The sequence below is a fragment of the Giraffa tippelskirchi genome, chromosome 10 (genome assembly GCF_054371585.1).
Source record: "Giraffa tippelskirchi isolate mGirTip1 chromosome 10, T2T-mGirTip1v1.2.pri, whole genome shotgun sequence".
NCBI classification, from domain to species: domain Eukaryota; kingdom Metazoa; phylum Chordata; class Mammalia; order Artiodactyla; family Giraffidae; genus Giraffa; species Giraffa tippelskirchi.
The window spans coordinates 6144940-6161766 of NC_137284.1; the positions used below are offsets into that span (position 1 = coordinate 6144940).

Sequence of the window (16827 nt, forward strand, 5' to 3'; positions counted from 1 at the left end):
TCTTTTCATTTTTTGGCTCTTTTCCAACTACCAAAGGCTGGGTATGAAAGAGATAAAATTCAATGTAATGTAATTTAGCTGTGAAAAAGGAAGAGCAAGAGCAAGAGTTAGATGGTTAGATGGTTTCTGAGTAATCTGAACTTAAACCAGTAAAATAAATAGTCTTCTGATACGTCATTCTACTCACCTTTCCTGTATGACAGTTTGTAAATCTATCACCAGATACTTATTTCATAATCACTTAAGTTTAATTATGGAACAATTTAAGTTTAATTATGGGACAATTCTGGAGCTGATAAAAGATAAAATACTAATTGAAAATTTTAAATAAAATATAACATAAAACATGACAAAATAGATTGAAATATTTTTTTCTTTCTCCACTTACTAGTTGTTACACAGTGAAGAGTATTTGCTTGGTGCTTAGAATTTAATGCTTCTACGGAAACCACTAGCTGTCCTTCTAGCAATGCTCCCTTTGATACTCCTGCTGTTTCACACCTCTGGTAAATTATTAAATATTTCAAAATCTGGAAAGGGCACAATTCAAAGAAACCACAATCTTCTTTAAAAATCCTGGTAATAATAAACTTGTATGATACAGTTAATAATTCTCATTTCCAAAAAATAATATTCTTGCTTGCAAAATGTCAGACTTACATTTGTTAAGAACAAAGCATTGTGTCTAAACAGAAGAAATAGCTAGGTGAGTGACATAAAAAGGAGACAGTGAAATTCAATACAATGTCCAAAACAGGAAATGAAGACAACAAATTGCTTTATTCAAAGGATAAATTCATCTGGAAATAATAATTTGGAAAAATTAAGTGGGAGTTTGTTTTTCCTGTTTCTTTTTTTCTCCCCAAACAAAAGTCAACATGAAGATTATGAATAATAATGGCATCTGCTTGTCAATCTTTACTTTTCGTTATACCAACATTTCCCAGAGTCAGAATACTAGTTAAGAGGACTAACTTTGGAAGCAGATACCTGGGTTTGAAACCCTGATGAGTCAAATACTAGCATGTGGCCTTGGGCAAGTTACTTCTCTGTGGCACTACTTCCTCACTTATAAAAATGAGGGCAAATCTACCAGGTATGGTGGCTGCTGAACATAAGCAAAACAATACGTTCAAAATGTTTAACACAGTGCCTGGCAGAGAGTAAATGCTTAATAAATATTAGCTATTATTTCTAATAAAGTCATCTGCACACAATATTCTAAGTTGAACAGGTATCCAAGGTATCTTGGTAAAACATCCAATCTTGATAATTTTAAAATAAAATATATTGTATTTCATTTCCATGACTATTTATGAAAGTAGACTCTTACTTTCACACTGAGGTACCTGTAGCAAAAATTACCACCCCCCCTTTTTTTAAAGGCAGAAAGATCTCAGCATGAGAACATGGGAACTAAGATCCTAATTTGTACCAGTTTGTAAGGATGGTTTTCAGGCTTTTCTACAGTCTCTTTCCCTCATGCATCCTCTGACTTACTGTGCTCCCTCTGTTCAGATTTTCCCGCAGTTTCTTTATCCATAATGAGAGAGCAGTTGGGAAAAGAACACTAGCCTGTGAGTCAGAAGCTCTGGGTTCTATCCTAGGTTCTGTCATCTGTAAAATCTAAACCTCCAACTTTCTTTGACAACAAAGAAGGCAGGAAGATTGGGAAAACTCGAGGTGCCTTCAGGTCAACCTCTTGTAGCCTATGGTTCTATTTGATCTGTCTCAGTGGCAAAGAATCCACCTGCCAATGCAGGAGACCTGGGTCCCACCCCTGGGTCAGAAGATCCCTTGAAGACAGACATGGCAACCCACTTCAGTATTCTTGCCTGGGAAATTCCATGGACAGAGGAGCCTGGCCGGCCACAGTCCATAGGGTCGCACGAGAGTCCGACAAGACTCAGCGATTAAACAATAACAAACAATTAAGTACTAGCTAGTACTAGAGGTTTTCCCAATCTTCTTGCCTTCTTTGTTGTCAAAGAAAGTTGGAGGTTTAGATTTTATAGACGACAGAACCGAGGATAGAACCCAGAGCTTATGGGTTCTGCTTCTATGAAGAAATGACTCATTGGAAAAGACCCTGATCCTGGGAAAGAGCCAAGGCAGGAGGAGAAGGGGACGGCAGAGGATGAGATGGTTGGATGACAGCACCGACTCGATGAACATGAGTTTCAGCAAGCTCCGGGAGTTGGTGATGGACAGGAAGGCCTGGCGTGCTGCAGTCCATGGGTCGCAGAGTCGGACACGACCGAGCGACTGAACTGAATGACTAGTAATTAATCCGTCTACGGTTTACGTTAACTACGAGGTCAGTAGTTAAGAATTCAATCAGGTAAGGCTGTGAAAACTCTGTCACGAATGAACGAAAGCGGCCACTCTGTGCTAGGCGTTCAGTCCCACCCTCCAGAGCATCTCGGGTCCATGGTGGTCTGAACTGGGTGACCGAGGCGTCCGAACCTCAGGTTCTCATCACCCCGCTGCTCCAGGCCCTGACCCAGGAATCCCCCCACACCTCTGGTGATCCGCGGGCCTGACCCGGCTTTCCCTCGCCCCCACTTTAGCAAAAGTTGGCCTCGACTCCCCCACCCCCGCGACCCCACCCCCACCCCCGCCCCGCCACCAGCGCGCCCATCCCTGCTGTCCGCGCTCTCCCGGCACCGGCTGCCATCCGAGCTCGAACCCCAGCGTCCGCTGAGGTGTGGCAAACCCTTGAGCTTCCTGAGCAGCTTTCTTAGGCGTCAGGTGGGGGCGACACCCGCGCTCAGTGGACGCCCATGCCCCTCCCCACACACACACTGACTAAATACTTCCGAGCGTCCCCCAGGTTTGACTGCCCAGGCGCTCCCACGCCTCGCGTCTCATCTGCTCCTCACAACCCCGCGAGGGACAGGCTGACTTGAACCGAATCCTACCATTCCCGAACCTTCCTTCTCCCTCAGGCAACGCCAGACCCCTCTGCCCAAACTTCTCGGCCTCCTCACAAGACCCGTCTCCTCAGAGTGTCCTCCTTTGCTTTCTCTCCCTTTCCGGCATCACCTCGCAAACTGCCAAGGCCGGCCCTTCCATTCCGCACCGGGAGCAGCAACCACGCCCAGTGGCGGGGCGCCCGCGGGGACTACGACCTCCGCCCGCGCCCACGCCCACGCCCTCCTCTGGCCGCCCAACGCCGTCCCTTTCCCTTCCCCCCGCCCCCGCGCGCGCGCGCGCCCCGCCCACCGGCCCGCCGCGCCTGCGCACTCGGCGCCCCTCCCCCCAGACGCGGAGCGTCGCCGGGACCTGCCTGGCGTGGCCGGGAGGGCCTCGCAGTGGCGGCGGCGGCCCGTGGGCGGATGGCTGGGCGCGCGGCGGCGATGGGGAGAGCCCGCGGGTGGCAGCCGAGGCTGTGGTCGAGCAGGAATGAGGCCAGGCCGCGACTCCTCCTTCCTCCCAAAAGAACTTTCCCACGGTCCCGCCGCGAGGTGCAGCCCTCCAGCCCTTTGCCTCCGCCTGGAGAGGGGCTGAAGTGCCGGATGCGGGATTCCCAAGCCAGTGCCTGACCTCCGTACAGTCTCACCTCCTGGAAGGGCTGCTCCAGGTGCCCCAAGCCAGCCTCTGGTTCCCAAACTTTAGCAAATAAAAAAGTTACATGTTAATTTCAGATTTTAAAAATATTTTAATCATACCTGTATCCTGTGCAACATTTGGGACATATATGTACTAAAAAAAAAAAAATTGGTTCATCTGAAATTCAAAACTGGACTTTTGAAATTCAAGACTTGTATTTTATCTGGCATCCTGTCCCGAGCAGGTCCCCAGCTTAATCCCGGGTTGCCCAGCCAGCGATAGTCAGGATCTGGAAAGGAACAAGCCCCCCATTTTTGTGCATTAAATATACCAATGACAGGACCACGGTTTCTTAGTCTCGGGCTCACAGGAGAAGCTCCGGGAGAGCATTCCCAGCTGATGGGAAAGAAGGTAGTCCTCCAGACTCTGAGCTGGTGAGCTCAGGGCTGGTCAGGGAGGGGCAGGTAAGAGGGGCTTGAACCCAAACTGATAATTTGGCAGCTGGTTCCTCAGGCATCCAAAAGAAAACTAGTGAGAGAGAGTCCTGCCTGGCAGAGTTGCCCAAGGAGGAGGGTGGGGCAGGGTGTTGGCTGCTTTCCTTCAGGGAAAATTCTTCCACCCCAGCTCCAAGAAGCCAGGAATGGGCAAAACAGGCAGGGGATCTGGCAGAGTGCCTGTTCCATACACAGCTTTGGTGCTGCTCCAGAGTAGATGTCTACTGAGACCTAGATCATAGCCTTCTCCATCTTTGTTCAGTGCTGTGGACCACCCTCCCCACCTCTGTTGCTCACAGGTAGACCTACTGGAGAAAAATGGCTTTTATTATATTTATGGAAAGTTCATCGTAATACCATCTGGGACTTGCTAAGAGAGCGGACATCTGGGAAATCATTGGCGTCTTCCTCTCCCTCACTCTCTTCTCCCTCAGGTGTCCCCTTTAGGAAGGTGATTGCAAGGGGGAAGGGAGCTAAGATTGAATGACTGACAGCCTGTTGTCAGATACCACTGGCTCTTTATATACATTTTTTTTTTTTAACTCTCACAAGTATCTTGTGAGATCGTTCTTATCTTCACTACTTGATGGGTGAGAAACCAAGATGCTGAAGATGACTATTTAAAATATTTCCTATGGCAAGTGTTGGCTCAGCAGAAAATGCCCCACCTTGAGAATGACACTGGGATTCCCAGGAAGGGTGGAGAAACAGTGCCAGTGTAGAAGTACTTCAGATGACTTGGTCTTCAAGCCCTTGTCCTTGGAGTGAACTTCAGGGATGAACAGGAACTGGAACATCCAACATCACCCTAGAGTTAACGAATGCCCAACAGAGGTAGCCAGGGACCAGACATAGGCAGAAGTGAGAAAGGGAGCCTGTGATCTGAGGGCCTGCCATCAGGATTGCTGCCATATAAACTGCTGTAGTCAGCAAAGTTTGATGGGACTTGCTGTGTTAAGTGGCCTTCACCTTTCGTTGATCTTAAATAGTCCTCCCAACCTTGTAAGGGAGGTATTGGTATCGTTGTTTTACAAACGATGAAACTAAGGTTCCAAGAGGAGGCTGTATAACACTGAGTTTGTAAATGGCAGAGCCACAATCTGAAATCATAACCTCTTTATTCATTTGCTGCATTGGGTCTTAGTTGCATCACCCACGGCACGTGGAAGCCCCTGAAATAAAAATCTCTTAGCCACTCCTCCCACTTCCCTACAGCTATGCAGTGCATCTCCCACATGGATGTGACCTGCCTAACTGCTTGTCTCAGGGTTCCGCAGTACAGGGACATCAACATGACCAGGAGTAGCCAACCCCTCTGTGCAAAAGCTAAGACAATGACCTCAGGTACATTCAGTTCCCTACAAACTAACGCTTGAATAAGCCACAGCCCCCACCCTTCTTTCACCTGTCAGTGTGTGCCCCCATTCTGTTTGGGGTCTAGAACCTTACATACTATTGGACTGACTCTGCATTATTAAAACTCTATTTACTCAGAGTCCATCCTCAAAGTAGTGGCGTGTTAGAGCCAGAAAGGATTGTAGAGGTTATCAATGATACCCAATAGATGAAAAAATTGAGGCCCAAAGAAATGAAATGATCTATGTGAGGTAAAGTCCATTTTAGTCAACCAGGTCAACGAAGGAGCTTTTGGATGCTGCTCTGAACATGTTCAGTCTTATGAGCAGTGTCTTCAGGGGGCCAGTTCTCCCCAGTCCTTAGTTGTTGTTGTCTTTAAGTGGCTAAGTCGTGTCCAACTCTTTGCAACCCCATGGCCTGCAGCACACCAGGCTCTTCTGTCCTTCACTGTCTCCTGGGGTTTGTTCAGATTCATGTCCGCTGAGTAGATGATGCCATCCAACCATCTCATCTTCTGCCCACCCCTCTTCTCCTTTTGCCTTCAATCTTTCCCAGCATCAGGGTCTTTTCCAATGAGTGAGCTCTTTGCATCAGATGACCAAAGTATTGGAGCTCCAGCTTCAGCATCAGTCCTTTTAATGAATATTCAGGATTGATTTCCTTTAGGATTGACTGATTTGATCTCCTTGCAGTTCAAGGGACTCTCAAGAGTCTTTGTCAGCACCACAATTTGAAAGCATCGATTCTTCAGCACTCAGCCTTCTTTATGGTCCAACAATAACCCGTCCTTAGACTTAGTGGCATATTGCCTGCTTGCATTCATCTACTTACCTCAGGATTTGGATCACTGTTGCATGCCCAGTTTACACATGCTGTTTATTCTGAGAAGAAATCCCCAGTCTGGCCAAAGAGACCCCATCTGAAGAGCCCCGGATTGATTCTGACCTAAACCCAAGGATTTGAGTAGAACCAGAACATCCAAGGAAATGCTATCAGGTGAAGAGTGATATTTCAGGAACTGTGGAGCTGCTTTTCCCTTTTGAGTGTGCCTTCTCTGGGTATATCATTCCTGGATACTCAGGAACTAACTTGTTCCCACCCTCTTGGATAGCATCACCAACTCAATGGACATGAGTCTGAGCAAATTCCAGAAGATAGCAAAGGACAGGGAAGGCTCGCGTGTTGAAGTCCATGGGGTCGCAAAGAATCGGACGTGACTTATGGACTGAACAGCAACCACCTTGTTCCTAGGCTCCCCTAGAGCATTCAAAAGCCCTCAAGAAATGACCCTGGGCGCTTAAGTGCAAAATATCCCTGAGGTCCTCCTTCTTAGGCTGTTGCAAAACTAAACCCCCTTGAGCAGTTTCTTTCCCCCAGGGAAATGGTTAAGAGAGCCTGTTTCTCATGCAGGCAATAGAGAAGGGTTAACTGCTTCTCTCGGGTCCTGAGTCAAGTCTGTGCCCCACCAGTTCCCATAACCGGGTTTCCTGAAATGGAGCAGGTCCCAGGTGCCTCTCCACTAATCACTTCCTTGGAAATGGGGCCAGGAAGCTCAGATTAGCTCATCCCTTCACCTTCTTGAGGCCTTCTCCACCCGGAGCACAGAATCTGGGGCAGCTTCACGACTCACCTCCCTCTGCTTCCCTCTCAGGGGTCACACAGGGATGTTCTTGCAGAGGCAGGTTAGGTTATGGAGGGCACTGGAGGCCATAGGCGTGCTGACTTTTGTACCAATTCTTGGACTACAGCAACGGAAAGATTCTCCCCCTAAGATGGTATTAGTGTTTGTATAACTAGTGTATTTCTTCACCCCCACCCCCTATGTTTTCTTTCTCTCCTTTTTAGAATGACTAACTGTGATACTAGGTAGCTTCCTGCTTTTCCTGGCTGACAATTACCCTTTACACTGATTTCTCATTTACTAGTAGCAGGTTCTGTGGCCAGCCCAGGAAGTAGCATTCCTTTCCTGTTAGTGTCCAGTTTCTCCACTTCCTAGGTAACCAATGAAATCTATGTCACAAAGTAGTTCTCCTCTGGTAACTGGCTTTTTACTTTCTCTCTAGGCAGGGCTGCCTTTGTCCTGCCAGCTGGTGTCCACCACAAGGGAAGTAGTCTTTGTATAACAGAAGACTTGGGAATGGAAACAGCTGTGTGATCTGGTCACGTATGGCCAAAGTAAACTTATTGGTTCAAAGGCCAGATGATCAGCTTTATTTGAAAGACATGTAGGTTGACTGGGTCAAAGATTCTTATTCTAGGCGCTTCGTTAAAAGATGACACTGATTCCACATGTTCACTCTTGGTTTAGTTGTATGATTACAGTTGTTGTTCAGTCGCTCGGTCATGTTCGACTCTTTGCAACCCCGTGGACTGCACATCTGTACATGACTACTGCAAAAACCACGGCCTTGACTATACGGCCCTTTGTCAGCAAAGTGACATCTCTGCTTTTTAATATGCTGTCTAGGTTAGTCATAGCTTTTCTTCCAAGGAGCAAGCATCTTTTAATTTCATGGCTGCAGTCCCCATCCGCAGTGAGTTTGGAGCCCAAGAAAATAAAGTCTGTTGCTGTTTCCATTTTTTCCCCATATGTTGCCACGAAGTGATGGGACCAGATGCCATGATCTTAGTTTTTTGAATGTTGAGTTTTCAGCCAGCTTTTTCACTCTCCTCATTCACCTTCATCAAGAGGCTCTTTGGTTCCTCTTCACTTTCTGCCATAAGGGTGGTATCATCTGTATACCCCAGGTTATTGCTCTTTCTCCTTGCAGTCTTGGTTCCAGCTTGTGCTTCATCCAGCCCAGCATTTCACATGATGTTCTCTATATATAAGTTAAATAAACAGGGTGACAATATACAGCCTTGATATACTCCTTTCCTGATTTTGAACCAGTCCATTGTTTCATGTCTGGTTCTAGCTGTTGTTTCTTGACCTGCATACATATTTCTCAAGAGGCAGGTAAGATGGTCTGGTATTCCCATCTCTTTAAGAATTTTTCACTATTTGTTGTGATCCACACGGTCAAAGGCTTTAGCATCGTAAACGAAACAGAAGTAGGTGCTTTTCTGGAATTCTCTTGCTTTTTCTATGATCCAACGGATGTTGGCAATTTCATCTCTGGTTCCTCTGCCTTTTCCAAACTCAGCTTGTACATCTAGACACACTTAGTTCACATACTGCTGAAGCCTAGCTTGAAGGATTTTGAGCATTACCTTGCTAGCATGTGAAATGAGTGCAATTATCTGGTAGTTTGAACATTTTTTTGGCGTTGTCTTTCTTTGGTATTGAAATGAAAACTGACCTTTTCCAGTCCTGTGACCACTGCTGAGTTTTGCAAATTTAATGACCTATCGAATGCCGCCCTTTAACATCGCAATCTTTTAGGATTTGAAATAGCTCAGGTGGAATTACATCACCTCTACTAGTTTTGTTCCCAGGTGGCTCAGTTGGTAAAGCATTTGCCTGCCAATGCAAGAGACACGGGTTCAATCCCTGGGTCAGGAAGATCCCCTGAAGAAGGAAATGGCAACCCACTCTGGTATTCTTGCCTGGGAAATCCTGTGGATGGAGGAGCCTGGCGGGCTACAGTCCTATGGGGATCACAAAGAGTTGGACACGACTTAGCGACTGAACAACAACAATGCTTAAGGCCCTCTTGACTTCACACTCCAGGATGTCTGGCTCTAGGTGAGTGACTACACCAACATGTTTATCCAGGTCATTAAGACTTTTTTGTACAGTTCTTCTGTGTATTCTTGCCACCTCTTGTTAATCTCCTCTGCTTCTGTTAGGTGCTTGCCATTTCTGTCCTTTGTTGTGCATATTTTTGCATTAAATGTTCTCTTTGTATCTCCAGTTTTCTTGAGGAGATCTCTGGTCTTTACCATTCTATTGTTTTCCACTATTTCTTTGCATTGTTCACTTAAGAAGGTTGATTACAGTACTCTGAAGTATTTTTCCAGGAATGGTGCTATACAAAGTCTTTAAAGCTAGTAATACAGAAACTTGATTGAGCTTAGTTTTCACTGAGCTCCAAAGTTGACTTGATTTTCACCCTTTCGAGCTTTAAGACCACTTCTATCTCCTGTTTCCCCACCTCTCATTCTCACAGCTGAGAAGGGGCTGTGGGATCAAAAATCAAAAAGATCAGGATGTCTTCATTCTTTTCCCATTTCACCACTTACTTTAGGTGTTATGTTCTAGTTTTCCACAACTAAAATAGGAAAATTCTCCCAGGAATATGGTTAAAATAGCATCTGTGAAACAATTTGGGGGCTTCCCAGGTGGCGCCAGTGGTAAAGAATCCACCTGCCAGTGCAGGAAACACAAGTCTCGGGTTCCATCCCTGGGTCAGGAAGATCCCCTAGAGTAGGAAATGGCAACCTACTCCAGTATTCTTAACTGGAAAATTCCATGGACAGAGAAGCCTGGCGGGCTACAGTCCATAGGGCCACAGAGAATCAGACATGACTGAGCGACTGAACGGTAAGCAGCAGTGAAACAATTTGAGAGTTTCAAAATCTTTAAATTAGAAGAAATCTTAGAAGTCATTTAATCTAGTACTTCCAAACCAGAGGAGCAATATTTTTTCCAGCTCATTTCCTTTATCTCCACCCCTCCTCCGAAACAGCCTCTCTCTACCTCCTTCCTCAACCTACTCCTGGTATTCAAGGCAGAGAGTCGATCTATTAATAGTTGCACATTTTGAGTGTTTAGGATTAGGAAACACCTCCCTAATACCATGCAATAGTCATTCCAACTGTCCTGACAAGTTAATATCTAGTTTTTACTTGAATTGTTGAATTTACTTGGACAGATGAATTTACATGAATTGTTGGAAATATGCCACCTCAGAGACAATCCATTCGGGTTTTGGACAGCAGTGGTTTGGTAGAGTTTTCCTATATATTGAACTGAAATCTGCGCTGCTGTGTCTTCCACCCATTGGTCTCAGCTTTGCCCTTTGAAATCACTGAGAATTCATCTACCCCTTTTATAAAGGGTAGAGGGAAATACCCACGACTGTTATTGTTAACTTGTCATAGTGGTTCAGACCTGTCCTGAGTGATTGTATATTACAGATGTCCTTTGCCTTATACACTATGTTCCTCAAATGTATAGACCCTGTTTTGTGTGAATCAAATCATTTTAAACATACTGGGGCGGGATGGCGGGGGAGGGGAGGGGAGAAGGAACTGAGAGAGTGGCACTGACAGATATACACTACCATGTGTAAAATGGATCGTTAGTGGGTACCTGCTGTATAGCACAGGGGACTCAGCTCAGGGCTCTGTGATGACCTAGTGAATGGGATGGGGGTGGTGGGAGGGAGGCTCAAGAGGGAAAGGATATATGTGTACGTATAGCTGATTCACTTTGTTGTACAACAGAAACTAACACAACATTGTAAAGCAATTATACTCCAATAAAAAATAAATGAAAAAATTTTGAAAAGTTAAAAAGATAAACATATTGGGAAATGGACTGCCTAAAAGAAATCCTGTTATCAGTTCTTTCATTAACTGAAGAATCCTTTTGTAATGCAAACAACCCTCATTTAACCTTTTTTTTGCAAATCTAGATTATCATACATTATGTTTTACTTAAGGCAAGATTTGCCTACATACAAAACAAGTAAAATAATGATCGCAGCAATAGCTAACATTCACTAAGTCCTTATCCGGCACCAGCTGTCACGAACCTGACATGCATTGTTTAATTTCTCACCACAACTTCACTTAAAGGTATCCCCTATTTTTAGGGGAATCTAGGCTTAGAGAAATTAAATAACTTGTCCAAGCTCACACAATTAGAAAGTGACGGCCTAGAATTTCAACAAGGTCACAAGACTCCAGGACCTTGTGTCCTAATCACCAAAAAGTCTCAGATGCCAATAATAGTTGAAATGACTAGCTCCTAGCTATGTGTCACAGCACAGGTAAATCAGGCTACAATATAGAAAACTGACCTGAGATCTATAACTTCAAAGATGGATGCAGAATCTACCCTTTTTGAGTTCTGGCACTGTCAGTTTCCCTGCACAACTCACATTTTCCCGTGCAATTTGATCAAGGAACCCCAAAGATGTCCTTCAGTTATTAGCACTAAGCAGATGCTGCAAATTTTATTTCAGGTATACAGGTATCGTCAGACATTTTTTCACAGTGTATTCCCAGGGGTTTGTGGCATAAGCTTCTTAGAAGAAAAACATAGTTCATTATTGACAAGTAAGTATTTCCCAGGTGGCTCAGTGATAAAGGATCTGCCTGGCAATGCAGGAAACACAGGAGACTCGAGTCTGATCCCTGGGTCGGGAAGATTCCTTGGAAGAAATCCCTGCTCCAGTATTCTTGCCTGGAAGATCCCATGGACAGAGGAGCCTGGCAGGCTGCAGTTCGTGGGGTTGCAAAGAGTCAGACATGATTGGGCACACACGCACCATGCATATTGACAGGTAAGTTCAAAAATATTGAGAATCATGGTTGATCCCAGCCTGTTCCTAGGTGAGCTGAAATCATTCAAATGTGTTTTTAGGCCCAACTTTTAATGGTGCTTAGGTTTGCAAGTTAAAAATAGTTTGGGACGGATGGTCCATAAATAAGTACTGTTTTGAATCCAAACTGGACAAAGATAAATGGATGTAATACTTCTATGTCCTCAAATCAGTTCCAATTTCTCCAGTTTAGTCAGAAACAGCGTGCACTTAGGGCATTGCTCAGCTCAGAGCACATCCTGAGAGGCTCCTAGAACCCCAGCCTTTTCCACACTGCAGGAGGGAGCTCCAGGTAGGGCTCCTCCCTCCTCCACACCCCTCCTCTACCCACAACCATCAGATGCCCTGTTTGACTTGAGACTTTATCTTGGCTCGTCGGCAGACTTTTGCTTTCAACTACATGATCTTTGTAAATTATGTCTGAGTTGGTGTGACAACTCGGAGTTGGCTTCCTCGTAGTCTCGAGAAATCAGGTCATTCCTTGTAAGGTGCTGGAGCTCCCCTCACAAGCCCACCGTTCTGACCTTTCCTTGTACACCAGGCTCGTTTACAACCTCAGGTCACAGACTTAGGCCAGGAAATTATCTTTATTTTCTTTATTTCTCAACCTGGCTCTTCGGCCTCCATTTCTACTAATGGCAAATAAATAATAAACCGTGTCAATTCAAGACAACTCAATCATTTCAAGTTTTAAACTCAGTCTCTTAGGATTCTCCTCCCAGTCCTCTTCTCACGGTGTTCTGTGTTGAGGTTTATGTATTATTCTGATACCAGGGAAGGGGCTTCAAGGTCAAGTGTCATCTTCTGTCTCTCTTGCCTAACTGCCGACTTGGTTTTAGCCATTGGGCACTGCAGCTACTACAGAGTTGCTGTTCTCTGGCGGGTGGAAGCTGTGGTCTTGGTGTAAACAGACAGCAGTGATTGCTTCGTAGGAAGCTCAGTGGCTCCCACTTCAGCTCTTCCTGGTACATCTGAGCCCACAGTGGGTCCCTGACTTGGGTCACATACTCCTCAGCCTCCACCGTGGGGTTCTCGCCACCTCCCACCTCACAGCAGTCCCCAAAGGCACCCAGTTCTCAGCTTGCTCCCACACTCCTCTCAGGGGCTGGGCACCAAGGGGCTTTCCCGAGTCCCTCCAAAGGTCAAGGAGCCAAGAAGACTTGGGCTTAGGGGATGAGAAGGCTGGGGGTGGTGAGGAGAGGAAGTTTATGTCAGGCCTACTTTGCCTACATGACGGTGCCACTTCTACTCTGTGGCAATTGCTCTTATTAACACAGGGGACTTTGATTTTATTTGTTTTTGGCCGTGCTAGGTCTTGGTTGCTGTGAAGGGCTTTTCTCTCTAGTTGCACTGAGTGGAGGCCACTCTCTAGTTGCAATGCTTGGGCTTCTCATTGCAGCGGCTTCTCTGGTTGTGGAGCACAGGCTCTAGGGTGCAAGGGCTTCAGTAGTTGCAGCATGTGGGCTCAATGAATTGCAGCTCCTGGGCTCTAGAGCACAGATTCAATAGTTGCAGCAATTGGGCTTCGTTGCCCCAAGGTATGTGGGATCTTCCCCAGTCAGGGATAAAGCCCGTGTCTCTTGCATTGGCAGGCAGATTCTTGACCACTGAGCCACCAGGAAAGCCCCAGCACAGGGTGCTTTGAAAGGCTGTGTCTTCTCAGAGGTCCAGTAATGAAGTGGATCATGAGCCTCTTCCATCCCCTATTGTTTGGTGGTGGGAACAGAAAACCAAGTCCCACAGTTGCATCTGAACTCTCTTGCTCTCCTTTCTCAATCTGTTTCAGTTTTGCTCCAAGCTCAAAAAGGATTATATCTTCTGTGTGGAAGGAAAATTCACATGTGCTTTCCAATTAGACAATTGATGGCATAAACTCCAAATTTTAGGTTCATTGGGTTCTGTCTCTTGAGATTTAAGAGGAAGGAAAAAAAAAAAAGAAAAAAGAAATCCCTGTCAAGAATCTGGCTCTCACAATGTTTTTAAAAGACTGCAGCTTTCAAAAACATCTTCTCTGCAACAGATTTGAAAAGATCTAATTAGGAGTCAAAAACCAAGACTTTCATCTTCTGTATCATTCTTCTGCAGAGGACAGTATCCAGAAAGCACTTGCTGTTGCTTAAGTGATGGGAGATAGATCAGGGGTAAAAGAAATTAAAAACACATTGTTTGGTATGAAAACATCTTAGTTGCTTCTGTTTACAACAAGGAATCACCTTCTCCCTCAAGGTCTTTTCTGTTATTCACTAATTTATTGCACAGATATCTACATGTCTGCTCTGCTGGGGATACAACTATGAACTGGACTTCCAGTGGTTAAGACTCCATGCTTCCACTACGGAAGGTGTGGATTCTATCCCTGGTCAGGGAACTAAGATCCCGCATGCCGCCACAAGCTATGTTCAGTGACAGTCCAGTATATCAGTGACAGTCCAGTGATGCCAGAAGGTCCTTGCCCCAGATTTGGAACCTGGGGAAGGCTTTGTGTAGGAAGAACAGCAGGAACTTTAGGCTTTATCCCAAAGATGTTGCGGAGCCACTGAAGGATTTTCAGCAAAGTAATCTGTCAGATTGTTGTGTAAAAAAAAAAAAACAAACACTCTAGGGATTTCCCTGGTGGGTCAGTGGTGAAGAATCTGCCTGCCAATGCAGGAGACATGAGTTCTATCCCTGGTCTAGGAAGATCCCATGTGCCACAGAGCAACTAAACCACTGCACCATAACTATGAAGCCTGTACCCTAGAGCCCAGGAGCTGCAACTACTGAAGCCCTCAGGCCCCAGAGCCCATGCTCAGCAGCAAGAGAAGCCACTGCAATGAGAAGCTTGCATATCACAACTAGAGAGTAGCCCCTGTTCTCTGCAACTAGAGAAAAGCACGCGGGCAGCCAAGAAGACCCAGCAGAGCCAAAAATAAATAAGTAAGGGGGAAAAATAAAAAGACAATGCTAGCTGCAGCGTGGCAGATAAAATGGCCCAGGAAGAATGAGGAAAGGGCCCAGAACAAAACACCATCACCAACAATAACAACAAAATTACCTGACAAACAGAAAGGAACTCACAAAAGAAACAAAGGAGGGACCACAAGGGTTGAAGGAAAAGCAGGAAAGGGTGGCCACCCTAAACCAAAGGAAGAACACTTCAAGAAGCAGGTACAATTAGAGTCCAGTGCTGCCAAGAGAAATAGTAAGATAGCAATCGGAAGTTGACACTGTATTTAACAGTAGGATTATTGACAACCCAGTTGAAAGCAGCTTCAGAGGGGCAGAAGTTATGTTTATATTAGATTAAATCAATGGCACCAATGCTTATCAGTCCCCTGCACTTATTATCTGTCCCTACACTAATTTCTTCCAAACGCACGTCTTCAGTCTAGACCTCCTTTTTGAGCTCCACACCCAGATACAGTTGATGACTCAATATCTCCAAGACCAGCACTCTCTTCACCCAAACCTCATCTCAGCAAATGGTACCTCCCTCCCTTCCTCCAGTTGCAGGGTCCATCCATAGCAAACCCTTTTTCCTCGCCACCGCCTCTATATCTTGTCAATCCTTTATACCTATGTGTTCCTCTATCTCCACTGCCAAGTTCAGGCTACCATCTTCTCTCTCAACTGAACCATGGTGGTAGGCTTCTAACTGGTTCTCACATCAAATTGAATACCCCCTCCAACTTGTTCCCCACACAGCAGCTGGAATAATCTTTTTAAAAAATAATTTAAAGCTGCCGTGTCTTAGTTGGAGCAACCGGGATCTTTGATCTTTGATGGGGCACGTGGGATCTAGTTCCCTGACCAGGGGTTGAACCTGGGCCCCCCGCATTGGGAGTGCAGAGTCTTAGCCACTGGATCACCAGGAAAGTCCCCTGGAGTAATCGTTTCAAAATACAAAGTTGATCACTTCACTTCCTTGTTTCAAATCCTTCAATAGCGGCCAGGATTCTAAAGGTAGGAACCAAAATTCTTTCAACGACCTTGTAAGCCCTGTATGGTCTAACCATTGCCTCTCCTCCCAGTCACAATTCACCACACGTTTCCTCTGTTTTCCCTCCACTGGACTTCTCTCTGTTTCGCACACACACCATGCAGCCTGCAGCATCAGGCCAGCTGTCCACACACTCTCTGTCACTGTAGCCAAGACCTTGGGCAAGGCACTTCATCTCTCAATGCTTCCATTTCCACTTCTGTAAACTGGGGTTAATACGTACCTCCAGATTTGTTATAGAATTAAGTGAAATGTTATGCATAAAGAACACAAACAGGGAACACATGAAAAACACAAACCACAAACCTGGCAGCCCAGTGGTTAGGACTCTACCCTTTCACTGTCGGAGCCCCAGGTTTGACACCTGGTCAGGGAACTAAGATCCCACAAGCAAACCACTTTGGCATGGCCAAATAAATGAATGTAGAAATATAGTCCCCAATTAACATTGGTAACTGCTAATATTATTCCCCATTCTCTGCCTGGTTAACACTTCTCATATTTCAGATTATTTGAGGGACATCTTGAACCCCCACCCACCCAACTCCCTGATCAGGCTATGACTCTTAAATTCTCACAGAGCATCCTGAACTTTTCATTCATTCTACAGTTCTTTGTGATTATATATCTGAGAGTTATTTTATTAATGTCTGTCAACCCCGCCAGCCTGTAAGCTCCAAGAGGACAGAGATAGTGTTCATTCTACTCGTTATTAGATCCCCAGATCCCAGCATGGTGCCTGGCATATAAACCAGGTTGGTTTTGAATGAATGTTTGATTGAAAAGGAGGCAAAGAAGTGGAGCTAATGAGTTCGGATGACTCAAGAAGACTGTCATAGTAAAGATTAGGGGCAAGACATGGAGGAGGATCCAGATTTCTCACTTGTTTTTTTAAGCTGGCAGATACTTAAGCATGTTTAAATGTTGATGGGAAGGAGCCAGAAGAGAGGGA

The 16827-nt window shown here is 45.5% G+C and overlaps 2 protein-coding genes across 50 annotated transcripts in view; one reads left to right on the plus strand and one right to left on the minus strand.

Moving 5' to 3' along the window:
- Nucleotides 1-16827, minus strand: part of TOP6BL (TOP6B like initiator of meiotic double strand breaks) — a 104123-nt gene that overhangs the window by 84013 nt on the left and 3283 nt on the right. For 20 of the 49 annotated variants that reach the window (XR_014066219.1, XR_014066216.1, XR_014066218.1 and 17 more), the window contains exons 1-2: nt 3046-3163; nt 389-530 (exon numbers count right to left, since the gene is read on the minus strand). The exons of 3 other annotated variants lie outside the window; for them this stretch is intronic. Coding sequence is in view for 22 of the 46 variants with exons in the window: in XM_081532035.1 (XP_081388161.1) it covers nt 389-530; nt 3046-3075 (172 nt within the window). In the remaining 24 variants the exon portion in view is untranslated. Of the gene's footprint in view, nt 1-388; nt 531-2921; nt 3164-16827 lie in introns of those variants that run through there. 26 more of the 49 variants (XM_081532048.1, XM_081532050.1, XM_081532049.1 and 23 more) reach the window with 6 other exon arrangements.
- The window catches only part of SPTBN2 (spectrin beta, non-erythrocytic 2), a 58135-nt gene continuing 43384 nt past the window's right edge, over nt 2077-16827 (plus strand). Inside the window, exon 1 of the mRNA XM_081531995.1 lies at nt 2077-2317. The gene's annotated coding sequence lies outside the window, so the exon portion shown is untranslated. The remainder of the gene's footprint in view (nt 2318-16827) is intronic.